This window comes from Ranitomeya imitator, chromosome 4, assembly GCF_032444005.1.
Source record: "Ranitomeya imitator isolate aRanImi1 chromosome 4, aRanImi1.pri, whole genome shotgun sequence".
Lineage (NCBI taxonomy): Eukaryota > Metazoa > Chordata > Amphibia > Anura > Dendrobatidae > Ranitomeya > Ranitomeya imitator.
Genome location: NC_091285.1, coordinates 351,173,700 through 351,185,730, shown reverse-complemented (window position 1 = coordinate 351,185,730; position 12,031 = coordinate 351,173,700). Strand labels below are relative to the sequence as shown.

Here is a 12,031-nt window from a genome sequence, read left to right as displayed (position 1 = left end):
GGAGAACTCTTGTCAGAGGACTGGACATCAATAGGTTACCTGTGTTTACACATAAATAGCAAAGTGGAAGGAACTTTGTTCACAGGAAATGCATTTTGAATTTAAGTGATACTGTGACTTACTGCAAGGATAATGCTACATTAGCCAGCCCAAACGTATGTCTGCGAAAGAAAATTATGAATATTGAAGTTTGTATAAATCTGATAGTGATGGGACGTAAATTTTCATCTTCAGGCGAATCTGTGAAGAATATGCACATTTCTTTTCTTCATAACTGCTAAACGGTAAAAGAATAATAATAAAATCCCAGGAAAAATATGGTGGTGATCTTGAACTTCTGTGATCATCCATAGAGAAGTTATTACATATGTTGAGAATTTCATAAAATCCTAATTGGCTCAGAACAACCCACATGAGGTCATCGTGTGTGTGTGTGTGTGTGTGTGTGTGTGTCACTCAGGCGCTGATAAAAGGTAAAAAAAAAGTTGTGATCTTGGTTTCTGTAAAGAGATATACACATGGTGTATGTATGAATCCCGTTCGCTGAACATACCCAATTGATGGTACTCTCCTTTGGCTAAGTTGATTCATCTCTGTGAGCGGTGTAGTAAGTTTCTTTCGTTATTCACTTTTATTTTGTGTACTGTATATGCTGACTTGTTTTGTTGTCTTTGTAAAATCTTTTGTATATTTTTTTTATAAATATTATCTTTTTAAAAACACTGCTCCATTTTGGATCAAATATAAAATTTAATAGTTCTGTTAATACGTTTTTTTCAAAAAATGTATATTAAGCCGTAAAGGCTGTTCTATGCTGCGTGTCCACATTGGACATTACCTTTCTGAATCCTGCTCATACAGGTATTATACATATGACCATGTTTTTAAATACATCAGATAGGGATTACATACATTAGTCAGTACTGCTTTAATACTGGTATACCTTGACTTGTGGTACAGCGGCTTAATATACATTTTTTGCAAAAAATGTATTCACCAAATACCCTGTGCTTTTCCCATCTTTTTATTAGCACTTGCGGTTTACTGTTATTCTTTTGCAACAGAGTATTTTTTTGTTTTACTGTGCTTTTTCTGTGTAGTTTCACTCTCCTGGTGGTGTGAACAATGTCTCTACAGGCTTGTTCACTGTGTGCACTGCTCATGTGTTTCTGTTTTAACCTTCAGTATTTGCAGAGTGTTTGTGTGGAAGAATGGGCCAAAATCACACTTGTGCAATGCATCTGACTAGTTTCTCCATACAGGAAGAGTCTTAAAGCTGTCATTTAAAAACCTTTTCAGTTAGCGTGTTCAATACTTTTTTCCTGTATCAGTTCTCATTATTACACATAACTTAATTTATGGACATCTATAGTTTTATTTCTTTGCCTGTGTAGATTGGATGGGTTGTTACCAATATCTAGTGAGAATCCCATGTCAATAGCACCTTTAGAAATGTATTTACTTAGAAAATTGGTGATGTCTTCAATGCGCATTTCACTCCCTTTTTATTAGAAATTATTTTGCCAGTTTTAGAGTCTGCTCGTGGACCATGTCTTCATAGAAAAATATTATTGTCCATAAGCCTAAATAGAAATGCATCGTAAAATAATGACTTTTTGTAGGAGGAAGGACACGATGGAAGCGATCATGATGAAGATGAAGAGGATGAGGATGAAGATGAGGAAGATGCAGATGGAGCTGAAAGTTCAAGTGAATCTGATTCTGAGCTAGATGAAAAGGGTAAATATTTTATTCATATCAAACAAAACCTATTGAAGTAGATTTCCTAAGGTAAGTCTGGAGTTGCACCACATTTATTATGGACCTCAGTGGACAAGAGAGTGTGATTTCTCGTTAAGTGTTCTTTACTGGGAAGTGAATTGAGCTACATGTGACAAAATAATAGCTGGATTTATCATCCAGCATGAGCCAATGTGATACATTTGGTTGTTCTTTAGGCTGGTTTCACATTTGCGTTTAAAAACGCAAACGCAGATGGGGAAAAAAACGCATGTAAACGCGTGCAAACGCTGCGTTGGTTAGACGCATGCGTTTTCGTATGCGGTAAAAAAAAGCGGCGTTTTGACGCGGTTACATGCGTTTTTGAAACGCATGATGAAAAGTGTATGACAGCTGCCAATCATCAAAATCAACTAGAAAACCCACTATAAATAGAAATAGCTAGGGTTAGGATACCTCTATCACCTTGATGGTGGGGGTTTAGGGTTAGGGTTTGGATCCCTTTAGGGTTAGGGTTAGGGTTTGGATCCCTTTAGGGTAAGGGTTAGGGTTTGGATCCCTTTAGGGTTAGGGTTTGGATCCCTTTAGGGTTAGGGTTAGGGTTTGGATCCCTTTAGGGTAAGGGTTAGGGTTTGGATCCCTTTAGGGTTAGGGTTAGGGTTTGGATCCCTTTATCACCTTGATGGTGGGGGGTGGCTTATCAGTGTGTAGACTTGTTTTTTTCTATGGAAACGCATGCGTTTAAAATGCAACCAAACGCATGTGCTTAAAAACGCATGCGTTTACATAGACAGCAATACGTTTTTTTGCACGCCTCTAGAAATTACTACATGTTGCATTTCTGCAACAAAACGCATGCAGAGAAACGACGCATGCGTCGTCAAACGCGGCAATACGCATACAAAAAAACACATGCGTTTTTAATGTTAAATATAGGGGAAAAAAACGCATGCGTTTTTTTGCGCTAAAACGCTGCGCCAAGAAACGCAAATGTGAAACCAGCCTTACTGTCAGAAGTTAGTATTTTTCAAAACAAACTACATGGGGGGTACAGGAATTTTCCAGAACGTGGAAAACTCCTTTAATAATGGAACTAAGTAATGTTTAACCCCTTCGCGCCATGCGCCGTACTAGTACTGCGCTGCCGGCACTGCATTTGTACCAGCAGCAGTACTAGTACGGCGCACCGATCACCGCGGTCTCGCGCTGAGCGCCGCGGTGATCGGGTGCGGGTGTCAGCTGTATATGACAGCTGACACCCCGCAGCAATGCCCACGATCGGCGCTATCGCCGATCGCGGGCATTTAACTCCTCTGATGCCGCTGTCAGTAGTGACAGCGGCATAGAGGGGGATCGCGCAAGGACGGGGGCTCCCTGCGCTCTCCCACCGGAGCAACGCAATGAGATCGCGTTGCTCCGGTGACCCGGAAGGAGTCCCCAGATCCAAGATGGCCGCCGGACTCCTTCTGGGTCATGAAGTGACCTGGCTAGCCGGCGCCTGCTGAGAGCAGGCGCTGGAGAGCCAGCTAAACTGCATGTCAGATCGTTGATCTGACAGTGTGCTATGCACAGTGTCAGATCAACGATCTGATCTAATACAGAGATGTCCCACCCTGGGACAATGTTAGAAAGTTCAAAAAAAAAAAATTAGAATGTTTAAAAAAAAAAAAAAAAATCCCCAAATAAAAAAAAAAAAAAACATTTCCCAATAAATCCATTTATTTATGTAAAAAAAACAAAAAAAACAATAAATGTACACATATTTGGTATCGCCGCGTCCGTAACGACCCGCTCTATAAAACTATCCCACTAGTTAACCCCTTCAGTGAACACAGAAAAAAATAAAATAAAAAACAAGGCAAAAAACATTGCTTTATTATCATACAGGCGAACAAAAAGTGGAATAACACGCGATCAAAACGACGGATATAAATAACCATGGTACCGCTGAAAACGTCATCTTGTCCCGCAAAAAAAAAAGCCGCCATACAGCATCATCAGCAGAAAAATAAAAAAGTTATAGCTCTCAGAATAATGCGATGCAAAAACAATTATTTTTTTTATATAAAATAGTTTTTATTGTGTAAAAGCGCCAAAACATAAAAAAAATTACATAAATGAGGTATCGCTGTAATCGTACTGACCTGAAGAATAAAACTGCTTTATCCATTTTACCACACGTGGAACGGTATAAACGCCCCCCCTAAAAGAAATTCAGGAATTGCTGGTTTTTGTTCATTCCGCCTCCCAAAAATCGGAATAAAAAGCGGTCAAAAAATGTCATCTGCCCGAAAATGTTACCAATAAAAACGACAACTCGTCCCGCAAAAAACAAGACCTCATATGACTCTGTGGGCCAAAATATGGATAAATTATAGCTCTCAAAATGTGGTGATGCAAAAACTATTTTTTGCAATAAAAAGCATCTTTTAGTGTGTGACAGCTGCTAACCCTAAAAATCCGCCAAAAAAACGTTATAAAAGTAAATCAAACCCTCCTTCATCATCCCCTTAGTTAGGGAAAAATAATAAAATGTAAAAAAATGTATTTATTTCCATTTTCCCATTAGGGCTAGGGTTAGGGCTAGGGTTAGGGCTAGGGTTGGGGTTAGGGTTTCAGTTATAATTGGGGGTTTCCACTGTTTAGGCACATCAGGGGCTCTCCAAACGCGACATGGCGTCCGATCTCAATTCCAGCCAATTCTGCTTTGAAAAACTAAAACAGTGCTCCTTCCCTTCCGAGTTCTCCTGTGTGCCCAAACAGTGGTTCCCCCCAACATATGGGGTATCAGCGTTCTCAGGACAAGTTGGACAACAACTTTTGGGGTCCAATTTGTCCTGTTACCCTTGGGAAAATAAAAACATAGGGGATAAAATATCATTTACGTGGAAAAAAAAATATTTTTTATTTTCACGGCTCTGCGTTATAAACTGTAGTGAAACACTTGTTGGTTCAAAGCTCTCACAACACATCTAGATAAGTTCCTTGGGGGGTCTAGTTTCCAATATGGGGTCACTTGTGGGGGGTTTCTACTGTTTAGGTACATCAGGGGCTCTGCAAATGCAACATGACGCCTGCAGACCAATCCATCTAAGTCTGCATTTCAAATGGCGCTCCTTCCCTTCCGAGCTCTGCCGTGCACCCAAACAGTGGTTCCCCCCAACATATGGGGTATCAGCGTTCTCAGGACAAGTTGGACAACGACTTTTGGGGTCCAATTTGTCCTGTTACCCTTGGGAAAATAAAAACATAGGGGATAAAATATCATTTTCGTGGAAAAAAAAATATTTTTTATTTTCACGGCTCTGCGTTATAAACTGTAGTGAAACACTTGTTGGTTCAAAGCTCTCACAACACATCTAGATAAGTTCCTTGGGGGGTCTAGTTTCCAATATGGGGTCACTTGTGGTGGGTTTCTACTGTTTAGGTACATCAGGGGCTCTGCAAATGCAACGTGACGCCTGCAGACCAATCCATCTAAGTCTGCATTTCAAACGGTGCTCCTTCCCTTCCGAGCTCTGCCATGCACTCAAACGGTGGTTCCCCCCCACATGTGGGGTATCGGCGTACTCAGGACAAATTGGACAATAACATTTGTGGTCCAATTTCTCCTGTTACCCTTGGGAAAAAAAAAATTGCGGGCTAAAACATCATTTTGTGGAAAGAAAAAATGATTTTTTAATTTTCACAATGCTACATTCTAAACTTTAGTGAAACAATTGGGGGTTAAAAGTGCTCACCACACATCTAGATAAGTTCCTTAGGGGGTCTTCTTTCCAAATTGGGGTCACTTGTGGGGGGTTTCCACTGTTAAGGCACGTCAGGGGCTCTCCAAATGCGACATGGCGTCCGATCTCAATTCCAGCCAATTTTGCATTGAAAAGTCAAATGGCACTCCTTACCTTCCGAGCTCTGCCATGCGCTCAAACAGTGGTTTATCCCCATGTATGAAGTATCGACGTACTCAGGACAAATTGCACAACAACTTTTGGGGTCCAATTTATCCTATTACCCTTGGGAAAATAAAAAATTTGGGGCAAAAAGATCATTTTTTGTGAAAATTAATATAACATTTTTTTTACGGCTCTACATTATAAACTTCTGTGAAGCACTTGGAGGTTCAAAGTGCTCACCACACATCTAGATTAGTTCCTTAGGGGGTCTACTTTCCAAAATGGTGTCACTTGTGGGGGTTTCCACTGTTTAGGCACATCAGGGGCTCTCCAATCGTGACATGGGCTCCGATCTCAATTCCAGCAAATCTTGCAGTGAAAAGTCAAATGGCGCTCCTTCCCTTCCAAGCTCTGCCATGTGCCCAAACAGTGGTTTACCCCCACATATGGGGTATCGGCGTACTCAGGACAAATTGTACAACGACTTTTGTGGTCCAGTTTCTCCTGTTACCCTTGGTAAAATGAAACAAATTGGACCTGAAGTAAAAATTTTGTGAAAAAAAAGTTAAATGTTCAATTTTTTTAAACATTCAAAAAATTCCTGTGAAGCACCTGAAGGGTTAATAAACTTTTTGTATGTGGTTTTGAGTACCTTGAGGGGTGCAGTTTTTAGAATGGTGTCATTTTTGGGCATTTTCTGTCATATAGACCCCTCAAAGTCACTTCAAGTGTGAGGTGGTCCGTAAAAAAATGGTTTTGCAAATTTTGTTGCAAAAATGAGAAATCGCTGGTCAACTTTTAACCCTTATAACGTCCTAACAAAAAAAAATTATGTTTCCAAAATTGTGCTGATGTAAAGCAGACATGTGGGAAATGTTGTTTATTAACTATATTATGTGATATAACTCTCTAATTTAAGGGCATAAAAACTAAGAGTTTGAAAATTGCTAAATTTTCATAATTTCCGACAAATTTTTGTTTTTTTCACAAATAAATGCAAGTCATATCGAAGAAGTTTTACCACTATCATGAAGTACAATATGTCACGAGAAAATAGTGTCAGAATCACCAGGATCCGTTGAAGCGTTTCAGAGTTATGACCTCATAAAGTGACAGTGGTCAGAATTGTAAAAATTGGCCCTGTCACTTAGGTGAAAACAGGCTTTGGGGTGAAGGGGTTAAATGTATGTGTATTTATTGTTTTACTGCACTGAAGTAATTTCCATCTTTTGTCTGTTCCAATTTACAGAAAACTACCAAGCGGATCTGGCAAATATCACATGTGAGATCGCAATTAAGCAAAAACTTATTGATGAACTGGAGAACAGCCAGAGAAGGCTACATACCCTGAAACAGCAGTATGAAGAAAAGCTGATGACCCTGCAACACAAAATCCGGGACACACAACTTGAGAGAGATCGTGTACTTCAAAATATGGGTAATAACAGGATGTTTATAATTTACCACAGAAATGGCATGGATGGAGCCATGTTTTTTTTACCGTATTTTTCCTCAAATTTATTTAGATTCCTAGTTCATTAAACCCATTCACGGCATCCGCTGTACATGTACGGTGCAATTCAGAAGGAAGTGTGTAAGTGTGTAGTGGGCCACATGCACAAGTTAAGTTGGGTGTTTGGTGAGTTTTCTACCTCAGAATTTTTAAACAAAAAACGGGAATAAGTGAAAAATACAGCAGCGATGATGTGTTTCTATTATACTTTTCCTCTGATTGTCTCACTCCTGGTTTTGGCTTACAAATACTGAGGTAAAAAATTAATCAAATACTGAATGTGTGCACGTGGCCTTACAGCCAGGACTTGCCCCTAACCTTCTCAGGTGGAGCGGTGGTCGGCCCGCGATTGTTGACCTGTTAAATACTGCTGTCAATCTTCGGCGTGTGTGCGTCATCTCTCCTCCCATCAGTGTACCTGTGATGGGTTTGGCTTGCCAGCCCTGGAGTCAGCTGATGACCTCCATGCTCCTCATTACGGAGCTCCTTTGAAACTCTGCCTGTGGCCGGGCTTCAAACGAAACCATGATTTCTGCTATATGCAGTGATGCTTCAAGCCCCCTAAGGAGCCTAACAGGAATAGTGAAAAGTAAGAAGAAAATGTTTTAAACATATAACACGTGTTATCGATGCTTTCAGAAAAGTCTGATCTGTCAAAGTATAAAAACAATTAACCCGATCGGTAAATGCCATAAACAAAAAAAATGTCAAGAACGGCAAAATTACTTTTTGGGGCACTGCAATTCCACAAAAAATGCTGTAACAAGCTATCAAAAAGTCACATCTATCCAAAAATGGTGTAAATAAAAACATTCCCTGCTAAAAATAAGCCATCACACCACTCCATCTGCTGAAAAATGAAAATGTTACGGTTTTTTGAAAATGGCAACAGAACCCAAAATAATTTTTACTGTGAACTTACCGTATGTTTTTTTTCTTTCACCACTAACATAAAAAAACTGGACCTGTGGGGTATCACTGTAATCATGTTGATGAGGAGAATCATTGCATGGTCCTTTTTACCACAAGATGTACACCGTAAAAACAATTTCCAAAAAACAATGTCATAATTGCGTTTTTTTGTTTTACAATTCCTCCCCACTGAGTGTTTTTTTTTTTTTTTCCATTTTCCCCGTACACTATGGGATTAAATGAATGGTGACATTCAAAAGTACAACTCGTCTCGCAAAATAACAAGCTCTCATATTTCTTTGATGACAGAAAAATAAGTGTTATGGCTCCGGGAAGTAGAGCAGAAAAAAACAGAAACCCAAACATGGGAATTTGCCCTGGCGTAAAGGGGGTTAAACGCTTTTGAACCTATGGTTAATAATGGGTGATAAACCAGTGCACCATACATTTTGGACAGAAAGCTATAAAGCTCAATCCACTGCTGCAAACGCAGGAAAGACAAATCAAGTGAGACAGCGTGAAAGTAGGCAATTGCAATCCAGTCTTCTGTAAAAGCCAAACCATATGTACCAAATGCTAGACATGAAGGACAGTATATGACACTTTACTTTCACTGATTACAAAGAAGTTCCCTGGCCTTCATCCTGCTGGTCACTCATTAGTAAAACATCTCCTTTAGGTTCTATGGAAACATGTACAGAAGAGAAAACCAAAAAGATAAAAACAGAGTATGAGAAGAAGCTGCAAACCATGAATAAAGAACTCCAAAAGCTGCAGGCTGCACAAAAGGAGCATGCCCGTTTATTGAAAAATCAGTCACAGTATGAAAAGCAAATGAAAAAATTGCAGCAAGAGGTTGTCGAAATGAAGAAAACAAAGGTACATTAAATTCATGATTACCATTATTATATTAAATCTTTCATATTGTATGAAAGACGACATTATACCATAGCATTTAAAGCAAAGGTTTGAGTTTTGTGATTAACGTAAAGAGAATTTGTCAAGTTTTTGCTCTCTATTTCGAGTGCAGCCTAATGTGGGGACTGAGACCCTGATTCCAGTGATGTCTCTTACTGGGCTGTTTAATGTACTTTTGATGAAATCACAGTTTTATCAACAGGAAGTTATCACTAGATTATCGCCCCTGGCCTGCCAATCAGTGGTGGGGGTAGAGTTATAGAGAGCTCAGCATTCAGAGAACTGCTAGATCTGCAGCAGAGAAAACAGTTTTTAACCAAAACTGTAGCACCCAGTAACATAAGTGATACATCGTTGGAATTGGGGTCATTTCCCCTACATTAGCAAAAACCTAATGATATATTACCTGTTATAAATTATCTTTTAAAGATGTTCTTCCACCATTACATATATCCACTGTATAGATTATGAAATCTAAACATATTTTGCAATTTAGAAGCTGTTAAAAAAATAAAATAAAATAAATAATAATCTTGAGTGGGGTTCATTTACTTATGGCACTTCATGATGTTCAAAGTCTATAGCAATAAGCACGTCTATCTAATAATCCGAGTGCAAGTGATGAGATATGCTCAGATCCTGAACTGCGAGTAGCTTTGTGCCTAAGGGTACTTTTACGCTTGCGTTTTTAGCAATCCGTCGCAATGTGTCGTTTTGGAGAAAAAAGCGCATCCTGCAAATGTGCCAGCAGGATGCGTTTTTTTCTCCATAGACTTGCATTAGCGACGCATTGCGACGTACGGCCACACGTCGTGTCTGTCGTGCGACGGATGCGTTGTGTTTTAGCGGACCCTCGGCACAAAAAAAGTTCCATGTAACGTTTTTTTGTGCATCGAGTCCGCCATTTTCGACCGCGCATGTGCGGCCGAAACTCCGCTCCCTCCTTCCCGGACATTACAATGGGGCAGCGGATGCGTTGAAAAACTGCATCCGCTACCCCCGTTGTTCATTTCTTTCACAACGTGCATCGGTGCGTCGGGCCGACGCTAGTGTGAAAGTAGCCTATCTTGCTGCCGTACTTCTTTTGACTGTACTGCTTTTCCTTATGATCACTGGCAGTGAGTAGAGCGGCTGAGCATGAGCAACAAGCAGCATTAAGCTGATTAGCTGAATGTGTACAGCAGTATTTCCCAAAACTCCAGTCCTCACGGACCCCAACAGGTCATGTTTTCAGGATTTCCTTAGTATTGCACAGGTGATTGAAGTATCAGGAGTTCTCTCACTTGGGCAGCGCTATGGAAATCCTGAAAACATGACCTGTTGGGGTCCGTGAGGACTGAAGTTTGGGGAAATACTGGTGTACAGTCTTATATTATTTGACCCTCAGTGGCGCAATTTTAGGTTTGGAAAGGTCTTAAATCGACACCATCTAATTTTTTTTTTTTTATAAATGGTACTTGTATTCATAATATTTCATCTATATCCACCACCTTTCAGATGTCATTAACGGCGTTCTTGCAACCCCTTCATAAGAGCCCAGCTGCCCCATATAACCTGAAAAATACCTTTTATAGTTGTCCCTTACCATCTGGATTGATGGACGTCTCTGGACTGTGCTCGGCACCTCCTCTGTCCCTACAATTACCATCACTCCTGTCTTGAGTTACATGGATGTCGTCATCCCCACAGTCTTTTTTCGAGAGTTGAACAGACGCTATGGTTGATGTAGGAGACATCGGCTGCATCGATTATGGCAGGATGGAGATTGCAGGGTCAGGATGCTCCACGCATGGTCCTAACAGGACCGATTAGCATACGGCGCAGGATATTTACACAAGGTATCTCCTTATGTATGCAGGAAAGCTGGACTCTTATGAAGGGTCGACTGAAATGTGCCGGATATAGCTTATAACCTGGTGACCAGTTACAATTAACACCATGTAAAGTGTTTTATGTAGTTTCATGATTTATGCCGTGGATATGACATGTAATGGTGGGCGTCTGCTTTAATAGTTCAGTATTGTGATCAGAAATTATTTTTACTAGTAGCTTATCAAACAAAATATGAAATTGTGTAAATTAATGATGATTAGTCCTTTGAAAGTATTTCAAGAAAAACTACTGTTCTGGCAGTAATTCCAGGACAGTACTTTAATAGCAGTCTTTTTTTTGTAGCCCAGGCTTTTACAAAAAATGAAATGGCAAGACAATGTTCAGGTCTGGTTGTAGTCATTAATAATTAGTGCGCTATTTAGATTTCTTTTCTGAGCAAACTGGTGCCTGCAACATGCATTGGAGTTCTGGAAAGCTTAGGTTAGGACTCTACTACATGCATGTCATCACATATGTCATCACATGGCTCTCGTCCAGACAGACTGGTCTATATGTGTGTCCATAGAGGCACAAAACACAGACATGTTACACAGTTTACACGTAGACTCATTGTTTATATTTGTGTTTAGGTGCGGTTAATGAAACAAATGAAGGAAGAGCAAGAAAAGGCAAGAATGGTAGACTCTCGCAGAACCCGTGAAATTTCACAGCTTAAAAAAGATCAGCGTAAGCGAGAGGTGCGTATTTTCTTGGCTTTTTTTTTTCAAGTTATTTTGAATGAACACGTAGATCTTACAACTGCCTCTGTTAGTGTCCCTTTACAGTGTCCAGATTTCGTACCTAAGTGTGCTTGTTTCACCATAACTAAGTAGTTTTAACAGGTTGTCAATTGCCCAGCGTAAAATCAAAACACTTGTTCATCAGTTAAAATGATCTTTTGGTCTTCACAAAAGATCATCTTTCTCTATCGCCTTTCATTGGGGGACACAGGAACCATGGGTGTATGCTGCTGCCACTAGGAGGCTGACACTATGCAAATAAAAAAGTTAGCTCCTCCTCTGCAGTGTACACCCTACCGACAGGAAGTAGGATATTCAGTTTAGCTTAGTGTCAGTAGGAGGTGGACACGGGTCTTTCATTAGACCCTTATCTACCTCAATGTGCGTCGTTACTTTTCAGGTTTTTCCGGAGGGATATAGGGTGAACAGTCACACCTGTAGTC

General features: G+C 40.1%; 1 protein-coding gene across 10 annotated transcripts in view; it reads left to right on the top strand.

Moving 5' to 3' along the window:
- KIF21A (kinesin family member 21A) overlaps positions 1-12,031 on the top strand; it is a 237,285-nt gene that overhangs the window by 126,662 nt on the left and 98,592 nt on the right. For all 10 annotated transcript variants that reach the window (XM_069765004.1, XM_069765002.1, XM_069765000.1 and 7 more), the window contains 4 exons: positions 1,623-1,740; positions 6,883-7,071; positions 8,738-8,937; positions 11,439-11,546. In XM_069765004.1, coding sequence (XP_069621105.1) covers positions 1,623-1,740; positions 6,883-7,071; positions 8,738-8,937; positions 11,439-11,546 — 615 coding nt within the window. The remainder of the gene's footprint in view (positions 1-1,622; positions 1,741-6,882; positions 7,072-8,737; positions 8,938-11,438; positions 11,547-12,031) is intronic.